We start from the raw sequence: 17,500 nt of genomic DNA, 5'->3' as shown, positions 1-17,500 counted from the left end.
GGATTTAAAATTTTTGAACTGCCAAGAGGGACATCTTATTTATCTCCTCAGGCTGTTAAACGGCCTTTTAAGTAGACGCGTTCCTGAGAAGGCTCAATAAATCAGCACACATCACAGATTTTTACCAAAAAACATATCCAGCAGCTTTTCACCTGAAGTCACTTACTGAGGCCTGATGAAGAGGAGCCGACTAACACAGGTAAAGGAGGGAAAGTGATGAGACGGACTGATACTTTAGTGGTTTAGGGAGTGTTGCATCATCACAACTACACGGAATTAGATAAAGCAATACAGCTGTATGTGACAGAAGTATCCAAAATATGGTTATTATCTTGTATTTGAGAAACAATCCATCAATCAGTGGATTCACATAAAATGAGTTGATCATAATCCAAGTATTTTAAGTAAAAACACCATATTGGAACAGTTGATGATACAAATCTAGTGTGATGCCGACTCCAGAACAGCTGGTGATAATCAGACTTCAGTCTAAAGTCTGACCTGCAGCGCAGTGTTTTTCTTAACACGTCTCCACCTGACGGAGCCGTTTGTCTCATCTTGTAAAAATGTTGCCATCGGATTAATTACTACAAATTACATAATTATAATAACGTATGATGTGATCTAACAGTCGATCACCTGCTGAGTGGTTTTACAAACATCCTGAAGCATCTCGTCTCTTTTTATATTAAGTTACCATAAGACAGCCTCACACATTCAAAAAAATTATTTTCGCACCACAGCTTGAATTCCCTAAAGCTTAATAAGACTAATATTATATTTCATTCTTACATTAGCAAAGCCACTCTTTATTTTGGGAAACCCTGTATAACTCGGTCATGTGATCTGTTTCTGACTGACTGCAGAGTGACACTTGTGGCCCTTTGTGGATTGTTGGATTCTGTGTCGTGCAAATTCAGACAAACAAAGGCTTCTGGCAACTGAATTGGGACATAGTTAACATGTAGAGCATCTCCGCTTATTGTTGATCAGCTTATTTTTCTGACTAACTTCTCGTTGAGAGACTCGTCTGCAGGATAAAAAGCCGGGGAAGTCGTGTATGGAGTTATGAGATGACGAGAATGAAATGGAAGATAGAGAGGAGTAAAAACAGAGGGTGAAAAGAGGTAAGAGCCCTGAAGTTAGGACCGTTTTCTGTGTGTGAGTATGAGTGTGTGTGTGTGTGTATATAAATGTGTGTGTGGGGCTGTGAGACGTGGCAGGACGAGGCCTGGCTAACCGGCAGATCTGTTCCATATGTTTCCTGGAGAAAGAGAGAGACAGGCAGCTCTCGTCCACCCCACCCGCAGCACAACAAGTCCTCATTTAAAAGGACCAAACGGTGGAGAAGTAAACCCTCCGCAGCACTACGTCGTCTCACCGTACCACCGCTCGGCCTCGTTCTCTGAGGACACTGGGTATCAGTTTCAGGTAAAGATGTATCTGAGGAAGAAGGCAGCTGGCAGGTGTTGGGTTTCTGGGAGTCAGCAGGGAGCGGGCTGCTGTTTGACAAGGGGCCTCCCAGACAGGCTGTGAGGGCAAAGAAAACACATACACACACACCATCCCGTTTTCACATCGGTTTCATCACATTCATCATTCCTGTGTGTATTTTAAAAGTTTGAATTGTTTTTGTCAGTGAGGAAAGGATGAAGAACTTTCTGTGTCAGCTCCTCTCAATCAGCTCCTCCCAAAATATATATCATGAATGATATATATATAATGTATGAAGACCCAATGGCCTCCTACTTTTACTGGACATCACATTAATGAAGTAGTAATACTTCTTTCAGCCCATAGTGTTGACCCGAGACTGGACGTCTTATCTGATCGTGTCCGATAGCTGCACAGCCACCGCCATTCACCTGCGGACGTACATCAACGTTTTGCATGGAGGCTCCATACACATAATGATGGCCACTTATATATATTTGTGCATGTTAATAATCTTTCGACTCTTGATCGTCTTTTTCCTGCTCCAAACTATCGTCATTATATCGGCCTTTAAGAATCCACTACTGGTCGACTTCTAGTTGAACCCACTGAGAATCATCACTAACTCTGTGAGTGTTTGAGCATCTCTCTGCTTAATGCTTTTGGTACTACAACCCACAACATTACAGTTTTGATTCACCATCAGCTCTACTATGATAATATGTCAGTGTTGACAAAGTGCACCCCTAAATAAATCAATAATGCAGGTTTAAGCCAGTCTTCGGACTCAAGTTTTACTGGTTTTTATTAGGGGTGGGAATCACCAGAGGTGACAATATTATCACGATACGATATTATCACGGTACTGCGATATTATCACGATACGATATTATCACGGTACTGCGATAACATATATTGCGATTTATTACTTTTTTCAAGTTCAAATTATGTCCCCAAAGGAAAACTGTGTCAACATGTTTTATCTAATAAGATAAAGTTTTCAGTCTGTTCATCTCACTTCAATCATTTTTATTGCAGCAAAATAGGATCGTCAAGCAGACAGACTGACCAACAATGTCATAAATGTTGCATGCACCTGACAACCTGAACAGTTTGCATTACAGTCTACATAGCCCAACCTAACTGAATGCAAACGTGTCTATAACTTATAGAAGTAGGATATAAGAGTTATATAACTCAGTATAACTTGCGATGCGTGGACGTCGAGGGCAGAGAGCCAGTTGTGCGCTGCACTCTCCCCATGAGCCTGGCTACTGTTGGCAGATTTAACCCCGTTGTGAGGCCAGCAGGAATCCCGCTAACTGAACGGCAACGCCCATGTTAGAAACGTTGTTACAACCACCAGGTTTTTGTCAGCAATTCTTGTGCTGCATTCTGCAGGAGGTCTGTAATGTTTGCCCCGGTGTGATTTACGTGTACTGTCTAGTTTGGAGAACGAGACACAGCAGTCACCAGTCCTCTGAGATATTGTGCTGTTGTAGTCACATAGGAATCCACAAGTTAATGCAACTCTTTCTGCTGTACTCAAAGACTCCTCAACTTTAAGCTTCACTTCTCTGTAGGCCTTAAGCACGACTGTGTCGGTGAAAATATGACGCCGTGACGGAGTCATATCCATGTGTCATATTCATGCGTCATATTCATCATGTCCTTCCCTTCCTTGTTAAAAAAAATCCAAAATAAGTCCAGACGCCTGATTTAAACGCGGACGGTGCATTTCTGATTTCTTTCTCCGATGTCTCCATCTTTGTTTTGACCAACTTCCTACCAATCACGCTGACCCGGGACCTTTGCTGACCTCGCCAGAAAACAACTCAGCACCATCTAGTGGACTGAAAAAGCAATTGATTTTATTTTTCTAGTAAAAAAATTTTTTATAGTTTATATAATAAAAGATCGATACTTGGCGTCCGTGTATCGATACAATATCGCGATACTATGCTGTATCGATTTTTTTCACCACCCCTAGTTTTTATTGATGAATCTAAACATCAGGGTCCTGTGTGCCGTCTCGTCATTCAATGATTGGTTTGAATTAGAAGTGAGCTGGTTCGATAAGGAGCTTCTGCAGTTTGTGTAAATTCAGTTTCCAAATCATCACTGAGATAAGAGACACCTTTCATTGTAAACAACAACCTAACAATAATAACTTAACAACATACTCCGAGTAAGATACAATAGAGCAAACTCCATCACCTGATGAAGACCGTGTGATACGATTGAAAGCTCTGGAAAAATCTTGTTACTGGACCTTGAATTTGGGATTGTTTTGTTTTAAATAATTTACTCGACAATGAAAGTTGTCTTCAATTAAAGATATATATCTTGTTGTTTTTTGTTACTTTACCACCTGCCTTACGTCATGTTTGCCCTACCGTATGAGCCGCAAAGTAGATTTGGTGTGTTTATATTTTAGACACAGTTTTTAATGGCGATGCAGGACTGTAACCCTAACAGACACGTCAGTGTATCTTTGTTTGTTCAAGTTCAGATCCCATCAGTTCCTGAGATACCAAATCTGTCTGAAAAAAGTCTTTGTCATGAATAGTCTCTGTACGTACTGTACCGTTCACTATTAATGAGATGTTGTAAAGTACCAGACCTCTCATCTTTTCACTGTTTTCTAAATTACACCAAAAAGTAAGCCAATGCGGAAGTGCCAAAAACTGCAGTTCATCAGACGGCCACTTGAGGTTGTCTCCAAAAGCAAATCAATTCTCTCTCTCACACACACACACACACACACACACACACACACACACACACACGCACACTCGATCAACATCCAGACCTCCACAGACACCAACAGCACTGCCTTTAACTCTTTAGTGTGCAGTGACACCTGCTGGTTGATAAAGGAACAGCTCCTCTGGACTTCAGCAGCCTTAGCAGCACTATAGCATGTTAAAGCTACTAAAGGAAAAATAACAATGAACATACGTATACTGTAGGTATGTGACCGGGCAGCCAGACGTCTCCTGTCTGTACCTTTAACTCACAAGATCTGTGGTTTGGACAGATGGTCGGACAGTACGAGGCATTTCAAGACGTAATCTTGATGGACATTTTTTACAATTTTCTGACATTTTATATTCGACTATTGATGACTATGTTATTTGTAACCATTAATCTATAAAACCGTGCAGCTCCTCTAAGAATACAATCCACTTGTGACTATTTGGTTTGAGATTCCGAGTGTTCAAACACTATTTTGCCTTTTTAAACTCAGTTCATGCAATGTCTGTAAACTATGTAGTGTTGACGAGTCCTAATCTTCAGTACTATAATATCTTACAAACCAGCACGTTGCCCATTGATCTTTGAAGATACTTTATTTCATCCAAGCTTTGTCTCACATGTTGAGTCAAATTAATTCATATAGCCTGAAATCACAAGATATGACAATAATAGCTCAAATAACAAAATCAAACGTTAACTTTCCAACTCGAACCCACTTTCATTTTGACAAAAAGTAACAACATGCATGGGGAGGTGTTCCAGGTTTATTTAAAGACATTCTAAATAAATATAGCACCATTTCAGAGGAGAGAGCACTGGAGAAACAGGAAGCTGTTTGTAGGGAGGATGCTCTTAGACGTCCCAGGTTGGGCCTTTCAATAATAACTGTAGTTCACTTGGTTGCTACAGTTCAGAAAAACAAAGTCACGTTTTGAGTTGGCATCAAGGACGATGTACAATCTTCTAAATACAAACAATACAGACATGCAGTGAGATAATATAAAACAAGCACATAAAGACAAACATGGGGCTTCAAAGTGACTTATTGCATTAAATAATGCAGCGTCATTCATTGACTGTTCAGACTTGTGCTGGAAGGGACGTATGTTTAAAAGAAAGTGTTTTTTCTCTGGCCATATAGTGACTCTTTATGATGATTAACATGTCTCAACTTAAAAGAAGGCAAATATAATACGTAATAAAAATGCAAAAGAGGGAAAAAGTATTTTGTTTGGAAAGGTTTCTACTCAATATCTCATTAAAATATGTCTTTTTCTAAACTAGAATGAAAATAACTCTTGTTAAAAAGGCATCAGCATGTAGTTTTACTCAAATCAGGTTATTTGGTGGTTTTGCTCAAAAAGTGACCAGAGGGAGGTGCTTTATTCCTGGGAAAGTTTACACAGCAAAAGCCAATGTGAACACTTGTTGAATTTGATCATGATCTACAGATGTTCATGTTATTTTGTCCTCCCCTGTATACTGTCTTTTCGGCAGCAACATCCAGACTAGTTATTTTTATTTAGTGTAAATTGTACCAGCATTCAACATGTGCTACACTTTCTAATATACATCAATATAATGCCATTTCTCTAATTTCCTGAAAACTTTAGAAATCCAGTTTCATCTTGTTTTATTTATCAGAATTATTATTCTCAACTCCTTCCTTTATAACGAGGATATCGGCAGTTCTTCATGTCTGATCCGTCTGCGACGCGTCGTCTCCTCTCTCTACTTCCTGAAGTTCCCGAGCTGAACGCCCCTCCGTCCGGTCACGCAGCGGAAGGTGGCGGGCTGGATGTCCCAGTACTTAACAGGGTTGGCGAACAGACTGATGCCCGTGTACAGGTTCTTCTTCACGCTGGCCGTGATGGGACAGAAGTCGTTGACGCCCACGCTGCTGATTTTATTGCCGTGGAGATAAATCACCTAAACAAACAAAGAGGATTTCTTTCAACGAGTTATTTTATCTGCTTTGTCGGTAAACAACCATGATTGGGAGTTATGTTTTAAAGCTGCTTAACTGCTACCGTGGAAACTCAGGATCACAACCTTTAGAGTCAGAAAGTTGGGCATCATTTTATGACTCCAGGCTGCTGAGTGGAAGGGAACTGATGTATTTGAGATGGCTCACAACCTCACTGTTCCCTTCCGTTACTCATGTGACAACGGCGTAGTATGAGCTGCACATGGAATAATAAAAGAAGACTTTATTCTTCTACTTTAGCTACACTAGGAGATAAGATCGGTGCAGCATTGGCCCTTTTCACAGCAGCCATTTTTAAATGTCATTGAAGGGTAAACAGGTGTGATTAATAATCATCCATTTTGTGCATCCCGGCTCTCTAGAATGGCTGCGACGTACTAAATAGAATGGTACCATAATTGATTTTGATCAATAGCACCTTTATTTACTTTGCTGTGACATGTCCAATGGCTGCTGTGGGCCTATTGGCAGTAACGCAGGTGCTGGACCAGACTTTAGCGGTAACAAAAGGGAACTGATCCCACCTGGATTTAGCAGACTATTTACATTCTACGATGATGAACCAACCGATAGAATGATATGATGGATAGAAGCAGCTGAAAGGAGTTTTCTGTCTGGACTCAGTCTTAGAAACCAGATGAGAACTCGGACATCTGGAAGGGGTTTGGAGTAAAAAAAACAACTTCTCCTCTGCAGTGAGATGAAGATTGATTAAGAGGAGTCAATTGAGGTGGTTCAGTCATGTGATCATGATGCCTCCCTGAGGAGGTTTTGGACTTGGACATGGAAGAATAGAGATACTCTGTGATGAGCTGGAGGACACGACCATGGAGAAGGAGGTCTGTGCTACATAGCTAGTTAGCCTTCTAAAGAACATTTAGAATTCTCATTTCTATGCGTCCAGCACAGAGATGGGTCCATGTTTAGCTTAGCTTTGCATTAAGAGATAATCTACCTCCAAAGCTGTATGATTTGTATGAATAGAAATATTAAATGGAGAAGTTAGCATTGGAGTGGTTTGATGACAACACGCAGCATCTCAGAAGTTATTTCTCATAGGGTGCAAGCTTTGAGCCCTTTCCCGCTACACCCAACAGATGAACTTTATTCCACTGACACTTATCACAGTGTCTGTGTCTCACCTGGAGGTAGCGCAGGGAGTTGAGGCTCGGTGGGACCTTTTTCAGGCGGTTGTTGTCCAGATGGATCTCACGGACGCTTGGAATATTGGCTAAGCTGCCATTTTCTACGTACTTGATCTGGTTAAAACCGAGTCCTAGCCTGCAAAAATGGCAAAACATAGTTGACGGGTACACTAGCAGCACTATTAAATATAAATCATCACCTCAAACATCAAAGTGTCAAAAAACATCAAATGAACTTGGAGTTTTGAAGAAGAGTCTTAATCTGAAAAACGGTCTGTTTCTAGGATAAAATGTGGCTGGTTTTCACCTCTTCAGATTCTTATATCTGATGAAGTCTTCTATTTCCACCTTGGCGATCTTGTTGTAGTCCAGGCTCAGCTCTGTAATGGAGGTTGGGAGGTCTGGGAGATACAAAACACACCAATCATAACCAGTGTAAAAGGTGGATTAAACACACTTTTACTTGATTACTTGCTGAGGTTAGCAGCGTTTGCCTCATTTAGTTGTACACTGTAGGTCCGGAGTCATTATACTGTCGGTGGTTGACTGGATGTGAAAGAAGAGTTCAAATAAGCGTAACATCAAGCATCAGATAAGCGTAACATGAGGTGAGTGATGTTCTACCTTTTGGCACAGCAGTGAGTTTGGCCTCTGTGATACCGATGTACAGGGTCGACAAGCCGTTAAAAGCTCCCAGTCCAATCCCACTGTTGGCCAGAGGGTTGGCGCCCAGCTCTGTTGGGACGAGCACAAAACATCTGGTTTAATTATTAAAAATCCATAATCCATCTCCTAATTACATTAGAGAACATACATCAAACCAAAGTTTGTTCAGTACCTCTCTCTGGTTAAAGAATTATTAAATTAAATGAATAATTAACTGCTGCAGCGTTTGCCTGCAGACCTCTGCTTGGCAAAGGACGGGACACATCTGGCCTATGAGAGAATTGATGATTGCTAATCAGATATGGGATTGAAACCAGGTCTTACCCAGCACATGGAGTTTCCTCAGGCCTTTGAACGCATCCTTCTGGATCCTGGTGATCTTGTTTTCATGGAAGCGGAGCTCGATGACGTTGGGAGGCAGGTTCGCGGGGATCTCAGTGAGCAGGTTGTAGGACAGGTACAGCAGTCTGAGATGGTCCATGTTTCTGAAGGCCTTGGGGTGAATCGTGGAGATCTTGTTGTTGATCAGAAACAGGCCCTGATGTGGTGAATAGAAGGTGAATAAAACAGTTGTTTGTTGCTGCATTTCTTACAGCAGGTGTAAGAATGGAATTTTTGTCAAACTACTGTTTCCAAGGTCCAGAATGAACAAGCTAGAAGAAGATAAAGACAGACAATATGAAAGGTTTGTTCTGACATCATTATTGACAAATTCTCTCTGAAAAGAACAAAACTAGATTCAATGAACAGAATAATAATTGATCAAATTTAAAGGGGATATTTTTCTATTCGAAAGTGTTGACATGCACTGATTATTTTTCTGTCTGAATATACCTTTATTCACCCTCAGTTTTAGTTCTCTTTAAACCCACTCCCAAAAACCACCAATCTGCTATGATGGGCTTGCAAGGAAAAATATGGTGAACCTTTTGCAAAGGTAGTTCTCAAGCCGTGGGTCGAGATACTAACATTGTGGGGGTAAATTCTAATGAGCCTGCATGTGACGGAGCAAGGGGAGACAAATCTGAACGGCTGGTTGAATCACATGTTTTCTGATTCAGGCAGCCTACAAAACACTGACTGGGTTTTCTTATTTCACAGTTTGTGGACAGGTAGGAACTCTAGATACCCAAATGTATGTGCACAAGCATATGTCCCTTTTAAACGCACCGTCCAACACTTGATGACGAGCCGCTGTATTAGCACAAAGCTGCAGATTGTTCTCATTTTGTTTGCTTTGATACAGAGGATCCAGAGTTTTAAGCTTTGATGTGGCTTATTCCCAACAGGAAGAACATCAGCGAGATCAGAGACGACCCCTCTGTAACCGCCCCTTCTCCTTAACTGGGAGTAAGTACAGATGGACTGTAATCTCACGAGGCTGCAGGCTACATTTGGACTGAATTAGTGAGCTTTAGTGAGTCTGGCTCATTTAAAGTTCTCAACCAAATCTAAGCATTTTGTAGATGGAAGTAGTCGTAGGAAGTCATTGGGTTAGACGCTGGATCTGATGTCATGCTCTGAAATGTTTACACTTGTGCAGGTGCAGTAGAGCAGACGGTGGATGTGAACAGGCTGCGTTCTTTCCAGAGAAGTCTGCTGATTTTCTTGTTAATTTTGGCTCGAGAGATGCAAATGTTGAGAGTAGGAAAAACCCGGAATAATTGCAATTCTTATCTTTCATGATTCTGAATCGATTTCACAGATGTTGAGGTGGAACACAGACCGCATATGACTTGTGTTACAAGCACTAGAAAGACAAGGAGATGTTTCAAGTCTGTTTCCTTTTGTTTCACTCGCATACTATCAGTGATCGTGTGGTGAGCTCTGAGTGCTGCTAAAGCACGGTTGAGCTACACTCAATTACGTTTCTCAATCAAGCGGTAACTTCTGGTTCTGAAAAGTGAAGTCAATGCTGAAGTGCCTTAAAACTGCATTCTCTCTACTGTCCATCAGGGGGCGACTCCTCTGGTTGTATAGAAGTCTTTGAGAAAATGACTCTACTTCTCACTTGATTTATTACCTCAGTAAACATTGTAAACACGAGTTCATGGTCTCAACCTCCAGTTTCAAGTCTTCTTCAATACAGCATGATGTTCATTTAGTAGATTATGGTCCATTTAGAGTCAAATAGACCATAAAGCAGGGTATGCTTTAGGGCGGGGCTACCTTGTTCTTTTTTTTTCCTCTCAGGTCACATCTTCAACTAGTCACTTCTCGTCACATGGTACTTGGTAAGAGTTCCTTAGTGGTTTTGAATTGGTCAAAATGAAACCAGACTGAACTGTGCTGATGTGTGGACCCCCATTGTTTGTCACAACGGGTCGTTTTAGTTGGTAGGAGAAAGATTGACACTAATCATCCCATAGATTAGATCATAAGTACAAACACTGACTGATGCAGTAACTTAACAACATGACTGTGTGCAGGATAAACCAGCTCTGAAGCTTTCTCTTACGTAAAGCTTGTGGAGGCCTTTAAAGTCGTTCTCCTTGATCTCAGTGATGTCATTGTTTTGGAGGTCTAGTATCACGGTGTCTTCAGGAATCTTCTCAGGAACAGAGATCTCACCTGTCGGCAGGAACACAAGCGCCTCATTAAACACCAGCAAGTTGGAGCAAAAGTGATGAAAATCGGAGCTCATGCGGCACCAATGTGAGATGCACAAGAGAAGAAGTAGTTGAGTTTTACGATTATTTACATGAAGTCTATTAAGAGTATTTTCAAGTATTAAGAGACAAACTAAGACATTACTGGTTTTAGTTTGTTCTTGTCATGGTATATGTAGACAAGAAGAAAAATATAGAACTCCAAACTGTCACTGATAATCTTAAATGGTGAGCTTTATAGTTTGTGATTAGATGAAAGAACAAGCCTTTATCAAAACACTGTTTACAGTAACATGTGGATCCAGATGTGTTCATACTGTGTGTTCTCATCAGCAGGGTCGTGACATACCGGTATTGGTGATAACCATGATATTTAAGAAATTAAATATTGACATAATGTTAATAGTAGCCATATGATAATATTGTGTAAATAATCCATAATATCATATTGATATTGATCAATCATACAGTTATGGTTACTGACTTCTCTTCACCTCCCTTCACTTGTATTTTGAATGTAAATCGTTTGGCAAAACATTTGACAAAACTAAGCTAAAGATGAATTTGACAGATAGCATTATTTGTTTTCTTCAAAATCTTTTCCATATATCACGATAATATCGTTTTTGTGAGTTTCTTTTTGGCCACAAACATAAAGTGACAGCCCTCGTTCTCACCCTGGTCTGAGCACTGCACCACTCTGGGTGAGCAATGGCAACCAGCCGGACAGTTGTCGTCATAATCGTCATCATTATCATCTTCTTCACTGTCATCGTCCTCATCGCTCGAATCAGCCATCATGATGTCATAGTTTCTCATGAAGTCCAAGGCATTGATTGACTGGTAGGGTTTGGCGTTGCCGAGCGCCAGCAGGCAAAGCAGGAGGAAGACCCTCATGTTTTAATACCAGGAGGAGGAAGAGCTGTGGGAGGAGACGGAGGTTTAGGTTATAGATCTAAAAGTAATAGACAGGACTAGACTGTGATGTCATCGTGGCACTGAGGAAATAACCCGTTCAAGCTGTGAAATGATTTTTCTTTGTTTTTTCACTGGAGAATGATGTCTTTGTGTGCATTCAGGAAAAAATGAACTTATTAAGCAGCACTACAACAGGACCCGACCCGATTAGACTGGATTTAATTAGGACGCAGCTAGACTTGAGTCTCGGGTTGGTCTCAGTTGATAGGAGCCAAGGGAAGCCTTCTTTATTGTGCACACACAAACTCACAGCGCCATTTAAATGTAGCTTCACATGAACATCAGCTTCTGTATGTTTGAGAGAAGAGGCGCTGAACCACATGAAGCTGAACCCTAATCACCCTTTTCCCTCAACGTTTGCTTTAAATAGTGTAAAGTCCTTCCAAAGTTCTTAATAACTAGTAACAAGTTTCAAATGAGTGATTTACTTTCACCCTTTAAACTCAGCTAGTTAAGCATTGTGATTATAATGTGTCACTTGGTTTCAAGACTCACCTCCTTCTAGTACACAGCAGCTCATTTCAATGTTTATAAAGATTAGACCTCAGCTGTTTTAAGTCCTTCATCATTCCCTCTCTTCATTCTCCTTCAGCTGCTCCTTTGTTGTTTAACAGTCAGCAATCAGTGTTGGCAACTAGTAAACTACAGGTTATTAGTAGTTAAACTATATTTTGCAGTAGCTTGCTGGTAGTTCAACTAGATTCATATTTGCACAGTGATTAAGGTGGTTTTGGTCATTTTCTGAGTAGTTAACTACTGAAACTACAAATCATTTTTGGCCACACACAGAAACGCCCCGTCGCCTTTATCTTTCAAACCAAACTATATTTCAACCAGAGGTAGGTTTGCTGTAGTTCAACTTCATCCAGTTTGAAGTACTTGGTAGCTTGTAAAACTATTCTCAAAGTAGCTTCCCCAATTCTGCCAGAAACACTGTTCATCAATCAATACAGCTCAGTAATCCCACCGTAATGTCTTCAGACACTGCATCCTCTAACAAGTAGTCAATACTTTAATGTTGTAGCTAGTTGAGGTGGAGCTGATTTCAACTACTTCATATACTTTTGGGTAGTTAAATCTGTAATAATGCATTATATGTTATTATCTGACCGCATGTTTTGTATGTCAAATCGTAATGTAGTAACTATACCTGCAAAATACATGTGGTGAAGTAAAAATAACCCTTGTTGAATATGTGCCACGAAGACTTAAGACACAATGAAGACTAAAGGAGTTCCAACCTGGTACTAGCGAGGTGTACCTAATAAAGTGGCCAGGGAGTGTATATCTAAGTAGTTAGAGTACTTTAGCAGACTTGCTATCAACATTCTAGAGTGTATAAAACTGGAGTAACGGTACTAATGTCCCCTCAGATCCACCAGTTGCGTGTCTGTTTCACAGCCCTCACATTAATGTGATCCAGGAAGTTATTGTTAAAACAGTGCGCGGTGAAAGGACACGCTGAGCTCCTCCACTGATCGCTTTCAATAAGTGCTGCTGGTTTTTCTATCAGCATTTCCACGAAGCTCTGAAAAAGCTCCCCTGGAAATGAGTTCTTGCAGCCAACATAAATGTTTCTCAGCTGTCACCTATTCGGCATCTGCGGTGATTCACAGGATGATTTACACGTCTTCCTCTATTCCACATTCACACAGCCAGCAGAGAGAGGCCGAGGTCGCCTGGTTGGCTGCGTGCTTCAAGTAATCTTCAAACCTTCAGTCGTCCCACAAATATGTGGTGGTGGTCGAGCAGCCTGCTGCAGCAGCAAATAGCGTTCAGCAGCAGAGACCCTTCCTCTGCAGCCAGACTCCTTTGTTCCTCATCTGCACATTCAGCACAAACGAGGCTTTTTTCTTAATGTGTGTTTTGCAAATGAACTTGGTGGGTTTTGCATTTGTACAACTTGGCAGTAAGTTGGAGATATTTCACTTGTTTAATGTTTTTTCCTGTCGCTTACTCAAACAAGCCTTGAGAACCGATCCAATAAATCTGAATCCACTCCGGTCAGACTGGTGAAGGTGCTTTTATTTACAGTCTGAATTATAATCAGTTCTCTGGAGGTTTTATATTTCATAAAACAGCCTTTGTCCCCTCTGATCCCTGCAGTCTCACATATATGTCCCTACCACTTGTGGCTGCAGCTGTGGATTACTTTTTTATTATTTGGGTAAAATTTAAATCTATAAAATGTCAGATAATAGTCAAAAATGTCCATCCTAGTTAAATAGAGCTGAAGTCAACGTGTCTTGTTTATGTCCTCTGGAACCAGAGAAAATTTGGCAAGTCAAAAGATTCTGCTTTTAAAATACAATTTTTTATAATTGACAATTACTGCTAACTAATTTCATTGTTTCTGCACTTTCATACAAGTGGAAAATCTTTCTGCTTTGTACTGACTTGTAGGTCATTAAGACACATTTCCTTTATGTGTTTGTTGCATTTACAATTTGTAATAAACTGTTCTCCATAATCTCCAAAATTACTTTAGCATTTCTGTCAAATGAGAGCTTCCTGAAGTTAAACCCCAGAAAGGAAACACATGAAAGACCCGAGCATTCAATATTAAACTCAACCATTAAACATCATGTAGTTCACTTAAAAGATGATCCACAGACTTCCACATTCCTGTAAATTGATCTTGTGGTCTGAAGCTTGCATGCAAATCAAACTCACTCAGAAATAAGTACATTTGAAATATTCTCTCTTAAAATACATATATTTTTCCTACAATACAGACCAAGATCAGCTGGTAAAATGTTCATTTTCAGACATTTGCCGCCGCTGACATACAGGAGAAGTCCTGTAAACTGACAACTCAGAGATGGTGCATTGTCTGAAAATATCATGCCAGATTGAATAGTTAAATACTTGAAAAGATGAGTTTAGTTTTTTTGTTAATAAATAATGGGTGTGTCCTACCTCAGCCGTCAGGTGTGTTTGTGTCCTGGTTTAAACCCCCACAGTGAGCAGAGCAGCAGCAGCAGGGTCCAGCTGGAGGGCTGAGAGTTGAATCCTCAGTCAATACATTCCCAGTGAATGGAGAACAGCATCACCCTCTCTCACCAGAAATAAAAAAAAAACTGCCCCCAGAACACCCCCACCAACGGAAAACCACCACTGTTCGGGTGAGAGGTTCAGTTTCAGTTGAGAGCTGTTGACTCTGTCAGTGATCAGACTGTCTGTACGTCTCGGGGACTACATTTAAAAAGGCTTTTTTGGGACTTCGTCGTGTGCTTTTCATCAGGAGCTCTGAAGTGATGCCAGGATCGTTAGCTTCAGACTCCTGACTGTATAGAAAAGTACAGGTAGGTCTGTCACCTCCCCTGCCTTCACGGCCGGCTGCCATATTAAATATTTCACATCAACATGAACGGTTCCTACACTCTGGCCTGTTGGCTCTGGGTTAAACAAGGAGAGTGGGTCTGTACAGATGTTTGGGTTTTCTTAGTGACGTGAGGATGGAGGTGAGCCGGCCCTGCAGGAGATTTTTAGGATGAATGCCGTCTGAACTTCTTCATCTGGCTGCTTCATAGTAACTGACTTCCCTAAACAAAGAGCCGAGGCTGCCATGTTGACCTATTTTGATTAGGGCGGCACATTCAATCGAAATTTCACTCTTCGTCTTTGGTGTCGTTATTTTCAAAGTTTCTCTTTTTCAGCAGTGACAGTTCTACCTTCGTAGACTAGTTGCTAAAGATAATATCCCCATACAGTGTGGATCTTTCTATAATACTCTACTGAAGTCTGAATAAAGCTGACTTTACTTTAAACGATGGATGAAGCCAACGAAGGCTTATTCTGTAGATTCATTCCTCGAAAATTAGTAAAACCAAACTAGGAGCAACTAGCGTCTCACAGGCAATTAAAAAAGTCCAGAATGCTGAATGACTTGTCAGCAGTGTGGTCTCCTGACTTAAGGTGGTACAAGTTACCATCAGAATAGATTTCCTCCTTATTCGAAAGCAGAGAAAAGAGAAACAGAGCAGATGCTTTGCAACATCCAACCAACATTATGTGCTTAGTGTTCTGCATGATGTGCAGTTTGACGAGGCACAACAATCTTTACATTTGAAGTAGAAATGAGAAATACCTCCCAAGACTGGAAAAGCTTACAGGAGCTGCTCGTCAGGAGTTCACGTGTTACACTATTCCTTTTTCCATTCAGTGCTGGTATTTTCTGCTGAGCTCAGCTGGAACGGCGCTCTGAGACACAACTTATGGCTGAGTCAGACGGTCCAAATATTCCCCGGTTTGGCAGTCGGACAAACCGAAATGGGAGCCGGTCTGTGTTCTGGTTTCAACGCATCTTCTCTGTGAGGAAACCATATTTTCCAATCCATCAGAGATCTGGTTAAATGATCATCTCATCAAAAAGAAGCCTGTCGAGCTCTCCCATGTTCATTTTTTGAAGGTGATTCATGAATTCAAAAATGTCTGAAAGTAACTTTATCATTTGTTTTTCCGACCAGCAGTTTGAAACTCTCCCACTGAATTACACATCACAAGCAATAAGGCTCCCGCTCTTCTTCACTGGTTAACCTCCTATAGGTTTGTTTTTAGTTTGTTGTCTTGTTTCGTGGGGTCGTTTTGTGATGTGATCTTTATTTTATTTATATATAATTATCTATCGATCCATATATTTTATTCTCATCTTATGCCATATTTTGCATTCTCTGTTTTATGTGGTTCGTATCTATCTTTACGTTATTATTGACTACTGTTTGGACGTCTGGACACTGTTGAAAAATATTACAAAATTGAAAAATCATGAACAATACATCATCAAGACGTCGGAACGTTTTTGATCTCGCCAGTAGTGAGTGAGCTGCCTGATCACCGTGACAGAGTTTATTGTCTAGATGTTTTTTAATCGGACATCAATACCGAATCACAAATCGCAGCCGAAGGTAAACACACTTAACTGTTGGTGAATTTCAACAGTGAGCCAAGCCAATACAGTTTGAGCTTAAGGCCATCTACCTCACATTTCAAAAGTCCACTGTTAGCTCCCATGATCTAAAAGTCCACTGTTAGCTCCCATGACCTAAAAGTCCACTGTTAGCTCCATGATCTAAAAGTCCACTGTTAGCTCCCATGATCTAAAAGTCCACTGTTAGCTCCATGACCTAAAAGTCCACTGTTAGCTCCATGACCTAAAAGTCCACTGTTAGCTCCCATGACCTAAAAGTCCACTGTTAGCTCCATGATCTAAAAGTCCACTGTTAGCTCCATGATCTAAAAAGTCCACTGTTAGCTCCCATGATCTAAAAGTCCACTGTTAGCTCCCATGACCTAAAAGTCCACTGTTAGCTCCATGATCTAAAAGTCCACTGTTAGCTCCCATGATCTAAAAGTCCACTGTTAGCTCCATGATCTAAAAGTCCACTGTTAGCTCCCATGATCTAAAAGTCCACTGTTAGCTCCCATGATCTAAAAGTCCACTGTTAGCTCCCATGATCTTAAAGTCCACTGTTAGCTCCCATGATCTTAAAGTCCACTGTTGGCTCCATGACCTAAAAGTCCACTGTTAGCTCCATGATCTAAAAGTCCACTGTTAGCTCCCATGATCTAAAAGTCCACTGTTAGCTCCCATGATCTAAAAGTCCACTGTTAGCTCCCATGATCTTAAAGTCCACTGTTGGCTCCATGACCTAAAAGTCCACTGTTAGCTCCATGATCTAAAAGTCCACTGTTAGCTCCCATGATCTAAAAGTCCACTGTTAGCTCCCATGATCTTAAAGTCCACTGTTGGCTCCATGACCTAAAAGTCCACTGTTAGCTCCATGATCTAAAAGTCCACTGTTAGCTCCATGACCTAAAAGTCCACTGTTAGCTCCATGATCTAAAAGTCCACTGTTAGCTCCATGATCTAAAAGTCCACTGTTAGCTCCCATGATCTAAAAGTCCACTGTTAGCTCCCA

General features: G+C 40.9%; 2 protein-coding genes across 2 annotated transcripts in view; one reads left to right on the top strand and one right to left on the bottom strand.

Moving 5' to 3' along the window:
- cenpp (centromere protein P) overlaps positions 1 to 17,500 on the top strand; it is an 83,420-nt gene that overhangs the window by 35,968 nt on the left and 29,952 nt on the right. The window lies entirely within an intron of this gene.
- aspn (asporin (LRR class 1)) lies at positions 5,926 to 11,498 on the bottom strand. The gene is made up of 7 exons (XM_076096107.1): positions 11,279 to 11,498; positions 10,451 to 10,563; positions 8,317 to 8,530; positions 7,951 to 8,061; positions 7,634 to 7,727; positions 7,324 to 7,462; positions 5,926 to 6,123 (listed from the first exon to the last, which is right to left on the bottom strand). The coding sequence occupies exons 1-7, from the start codon at positions 11,496 to 11,498 to the stop codon at positions 5,926 to 5,928; spliced, it is 1,089 nt and encodes a 362-aa protein (XP_075952222.1).

The sequence above is a fragment of the Anarhichas minor genome, unplaced genomic scaffold (genome assembly GCF_050575085.1).
Source record: "Anarhichas minor isolate MPS153535 unplaced genomic scaffold, ASM5057508v1 ptg000021l, whole genome shotgun sequence".
NCBI lineage: Eukaryota > Metazoa > Chordata > Actinopteri > Perciformes > Anarhichadidae > Anarhichas > Anarhichas minor.
This window is presented reverse-complemented; position numbering and strand designations above follow the sequence as displayed.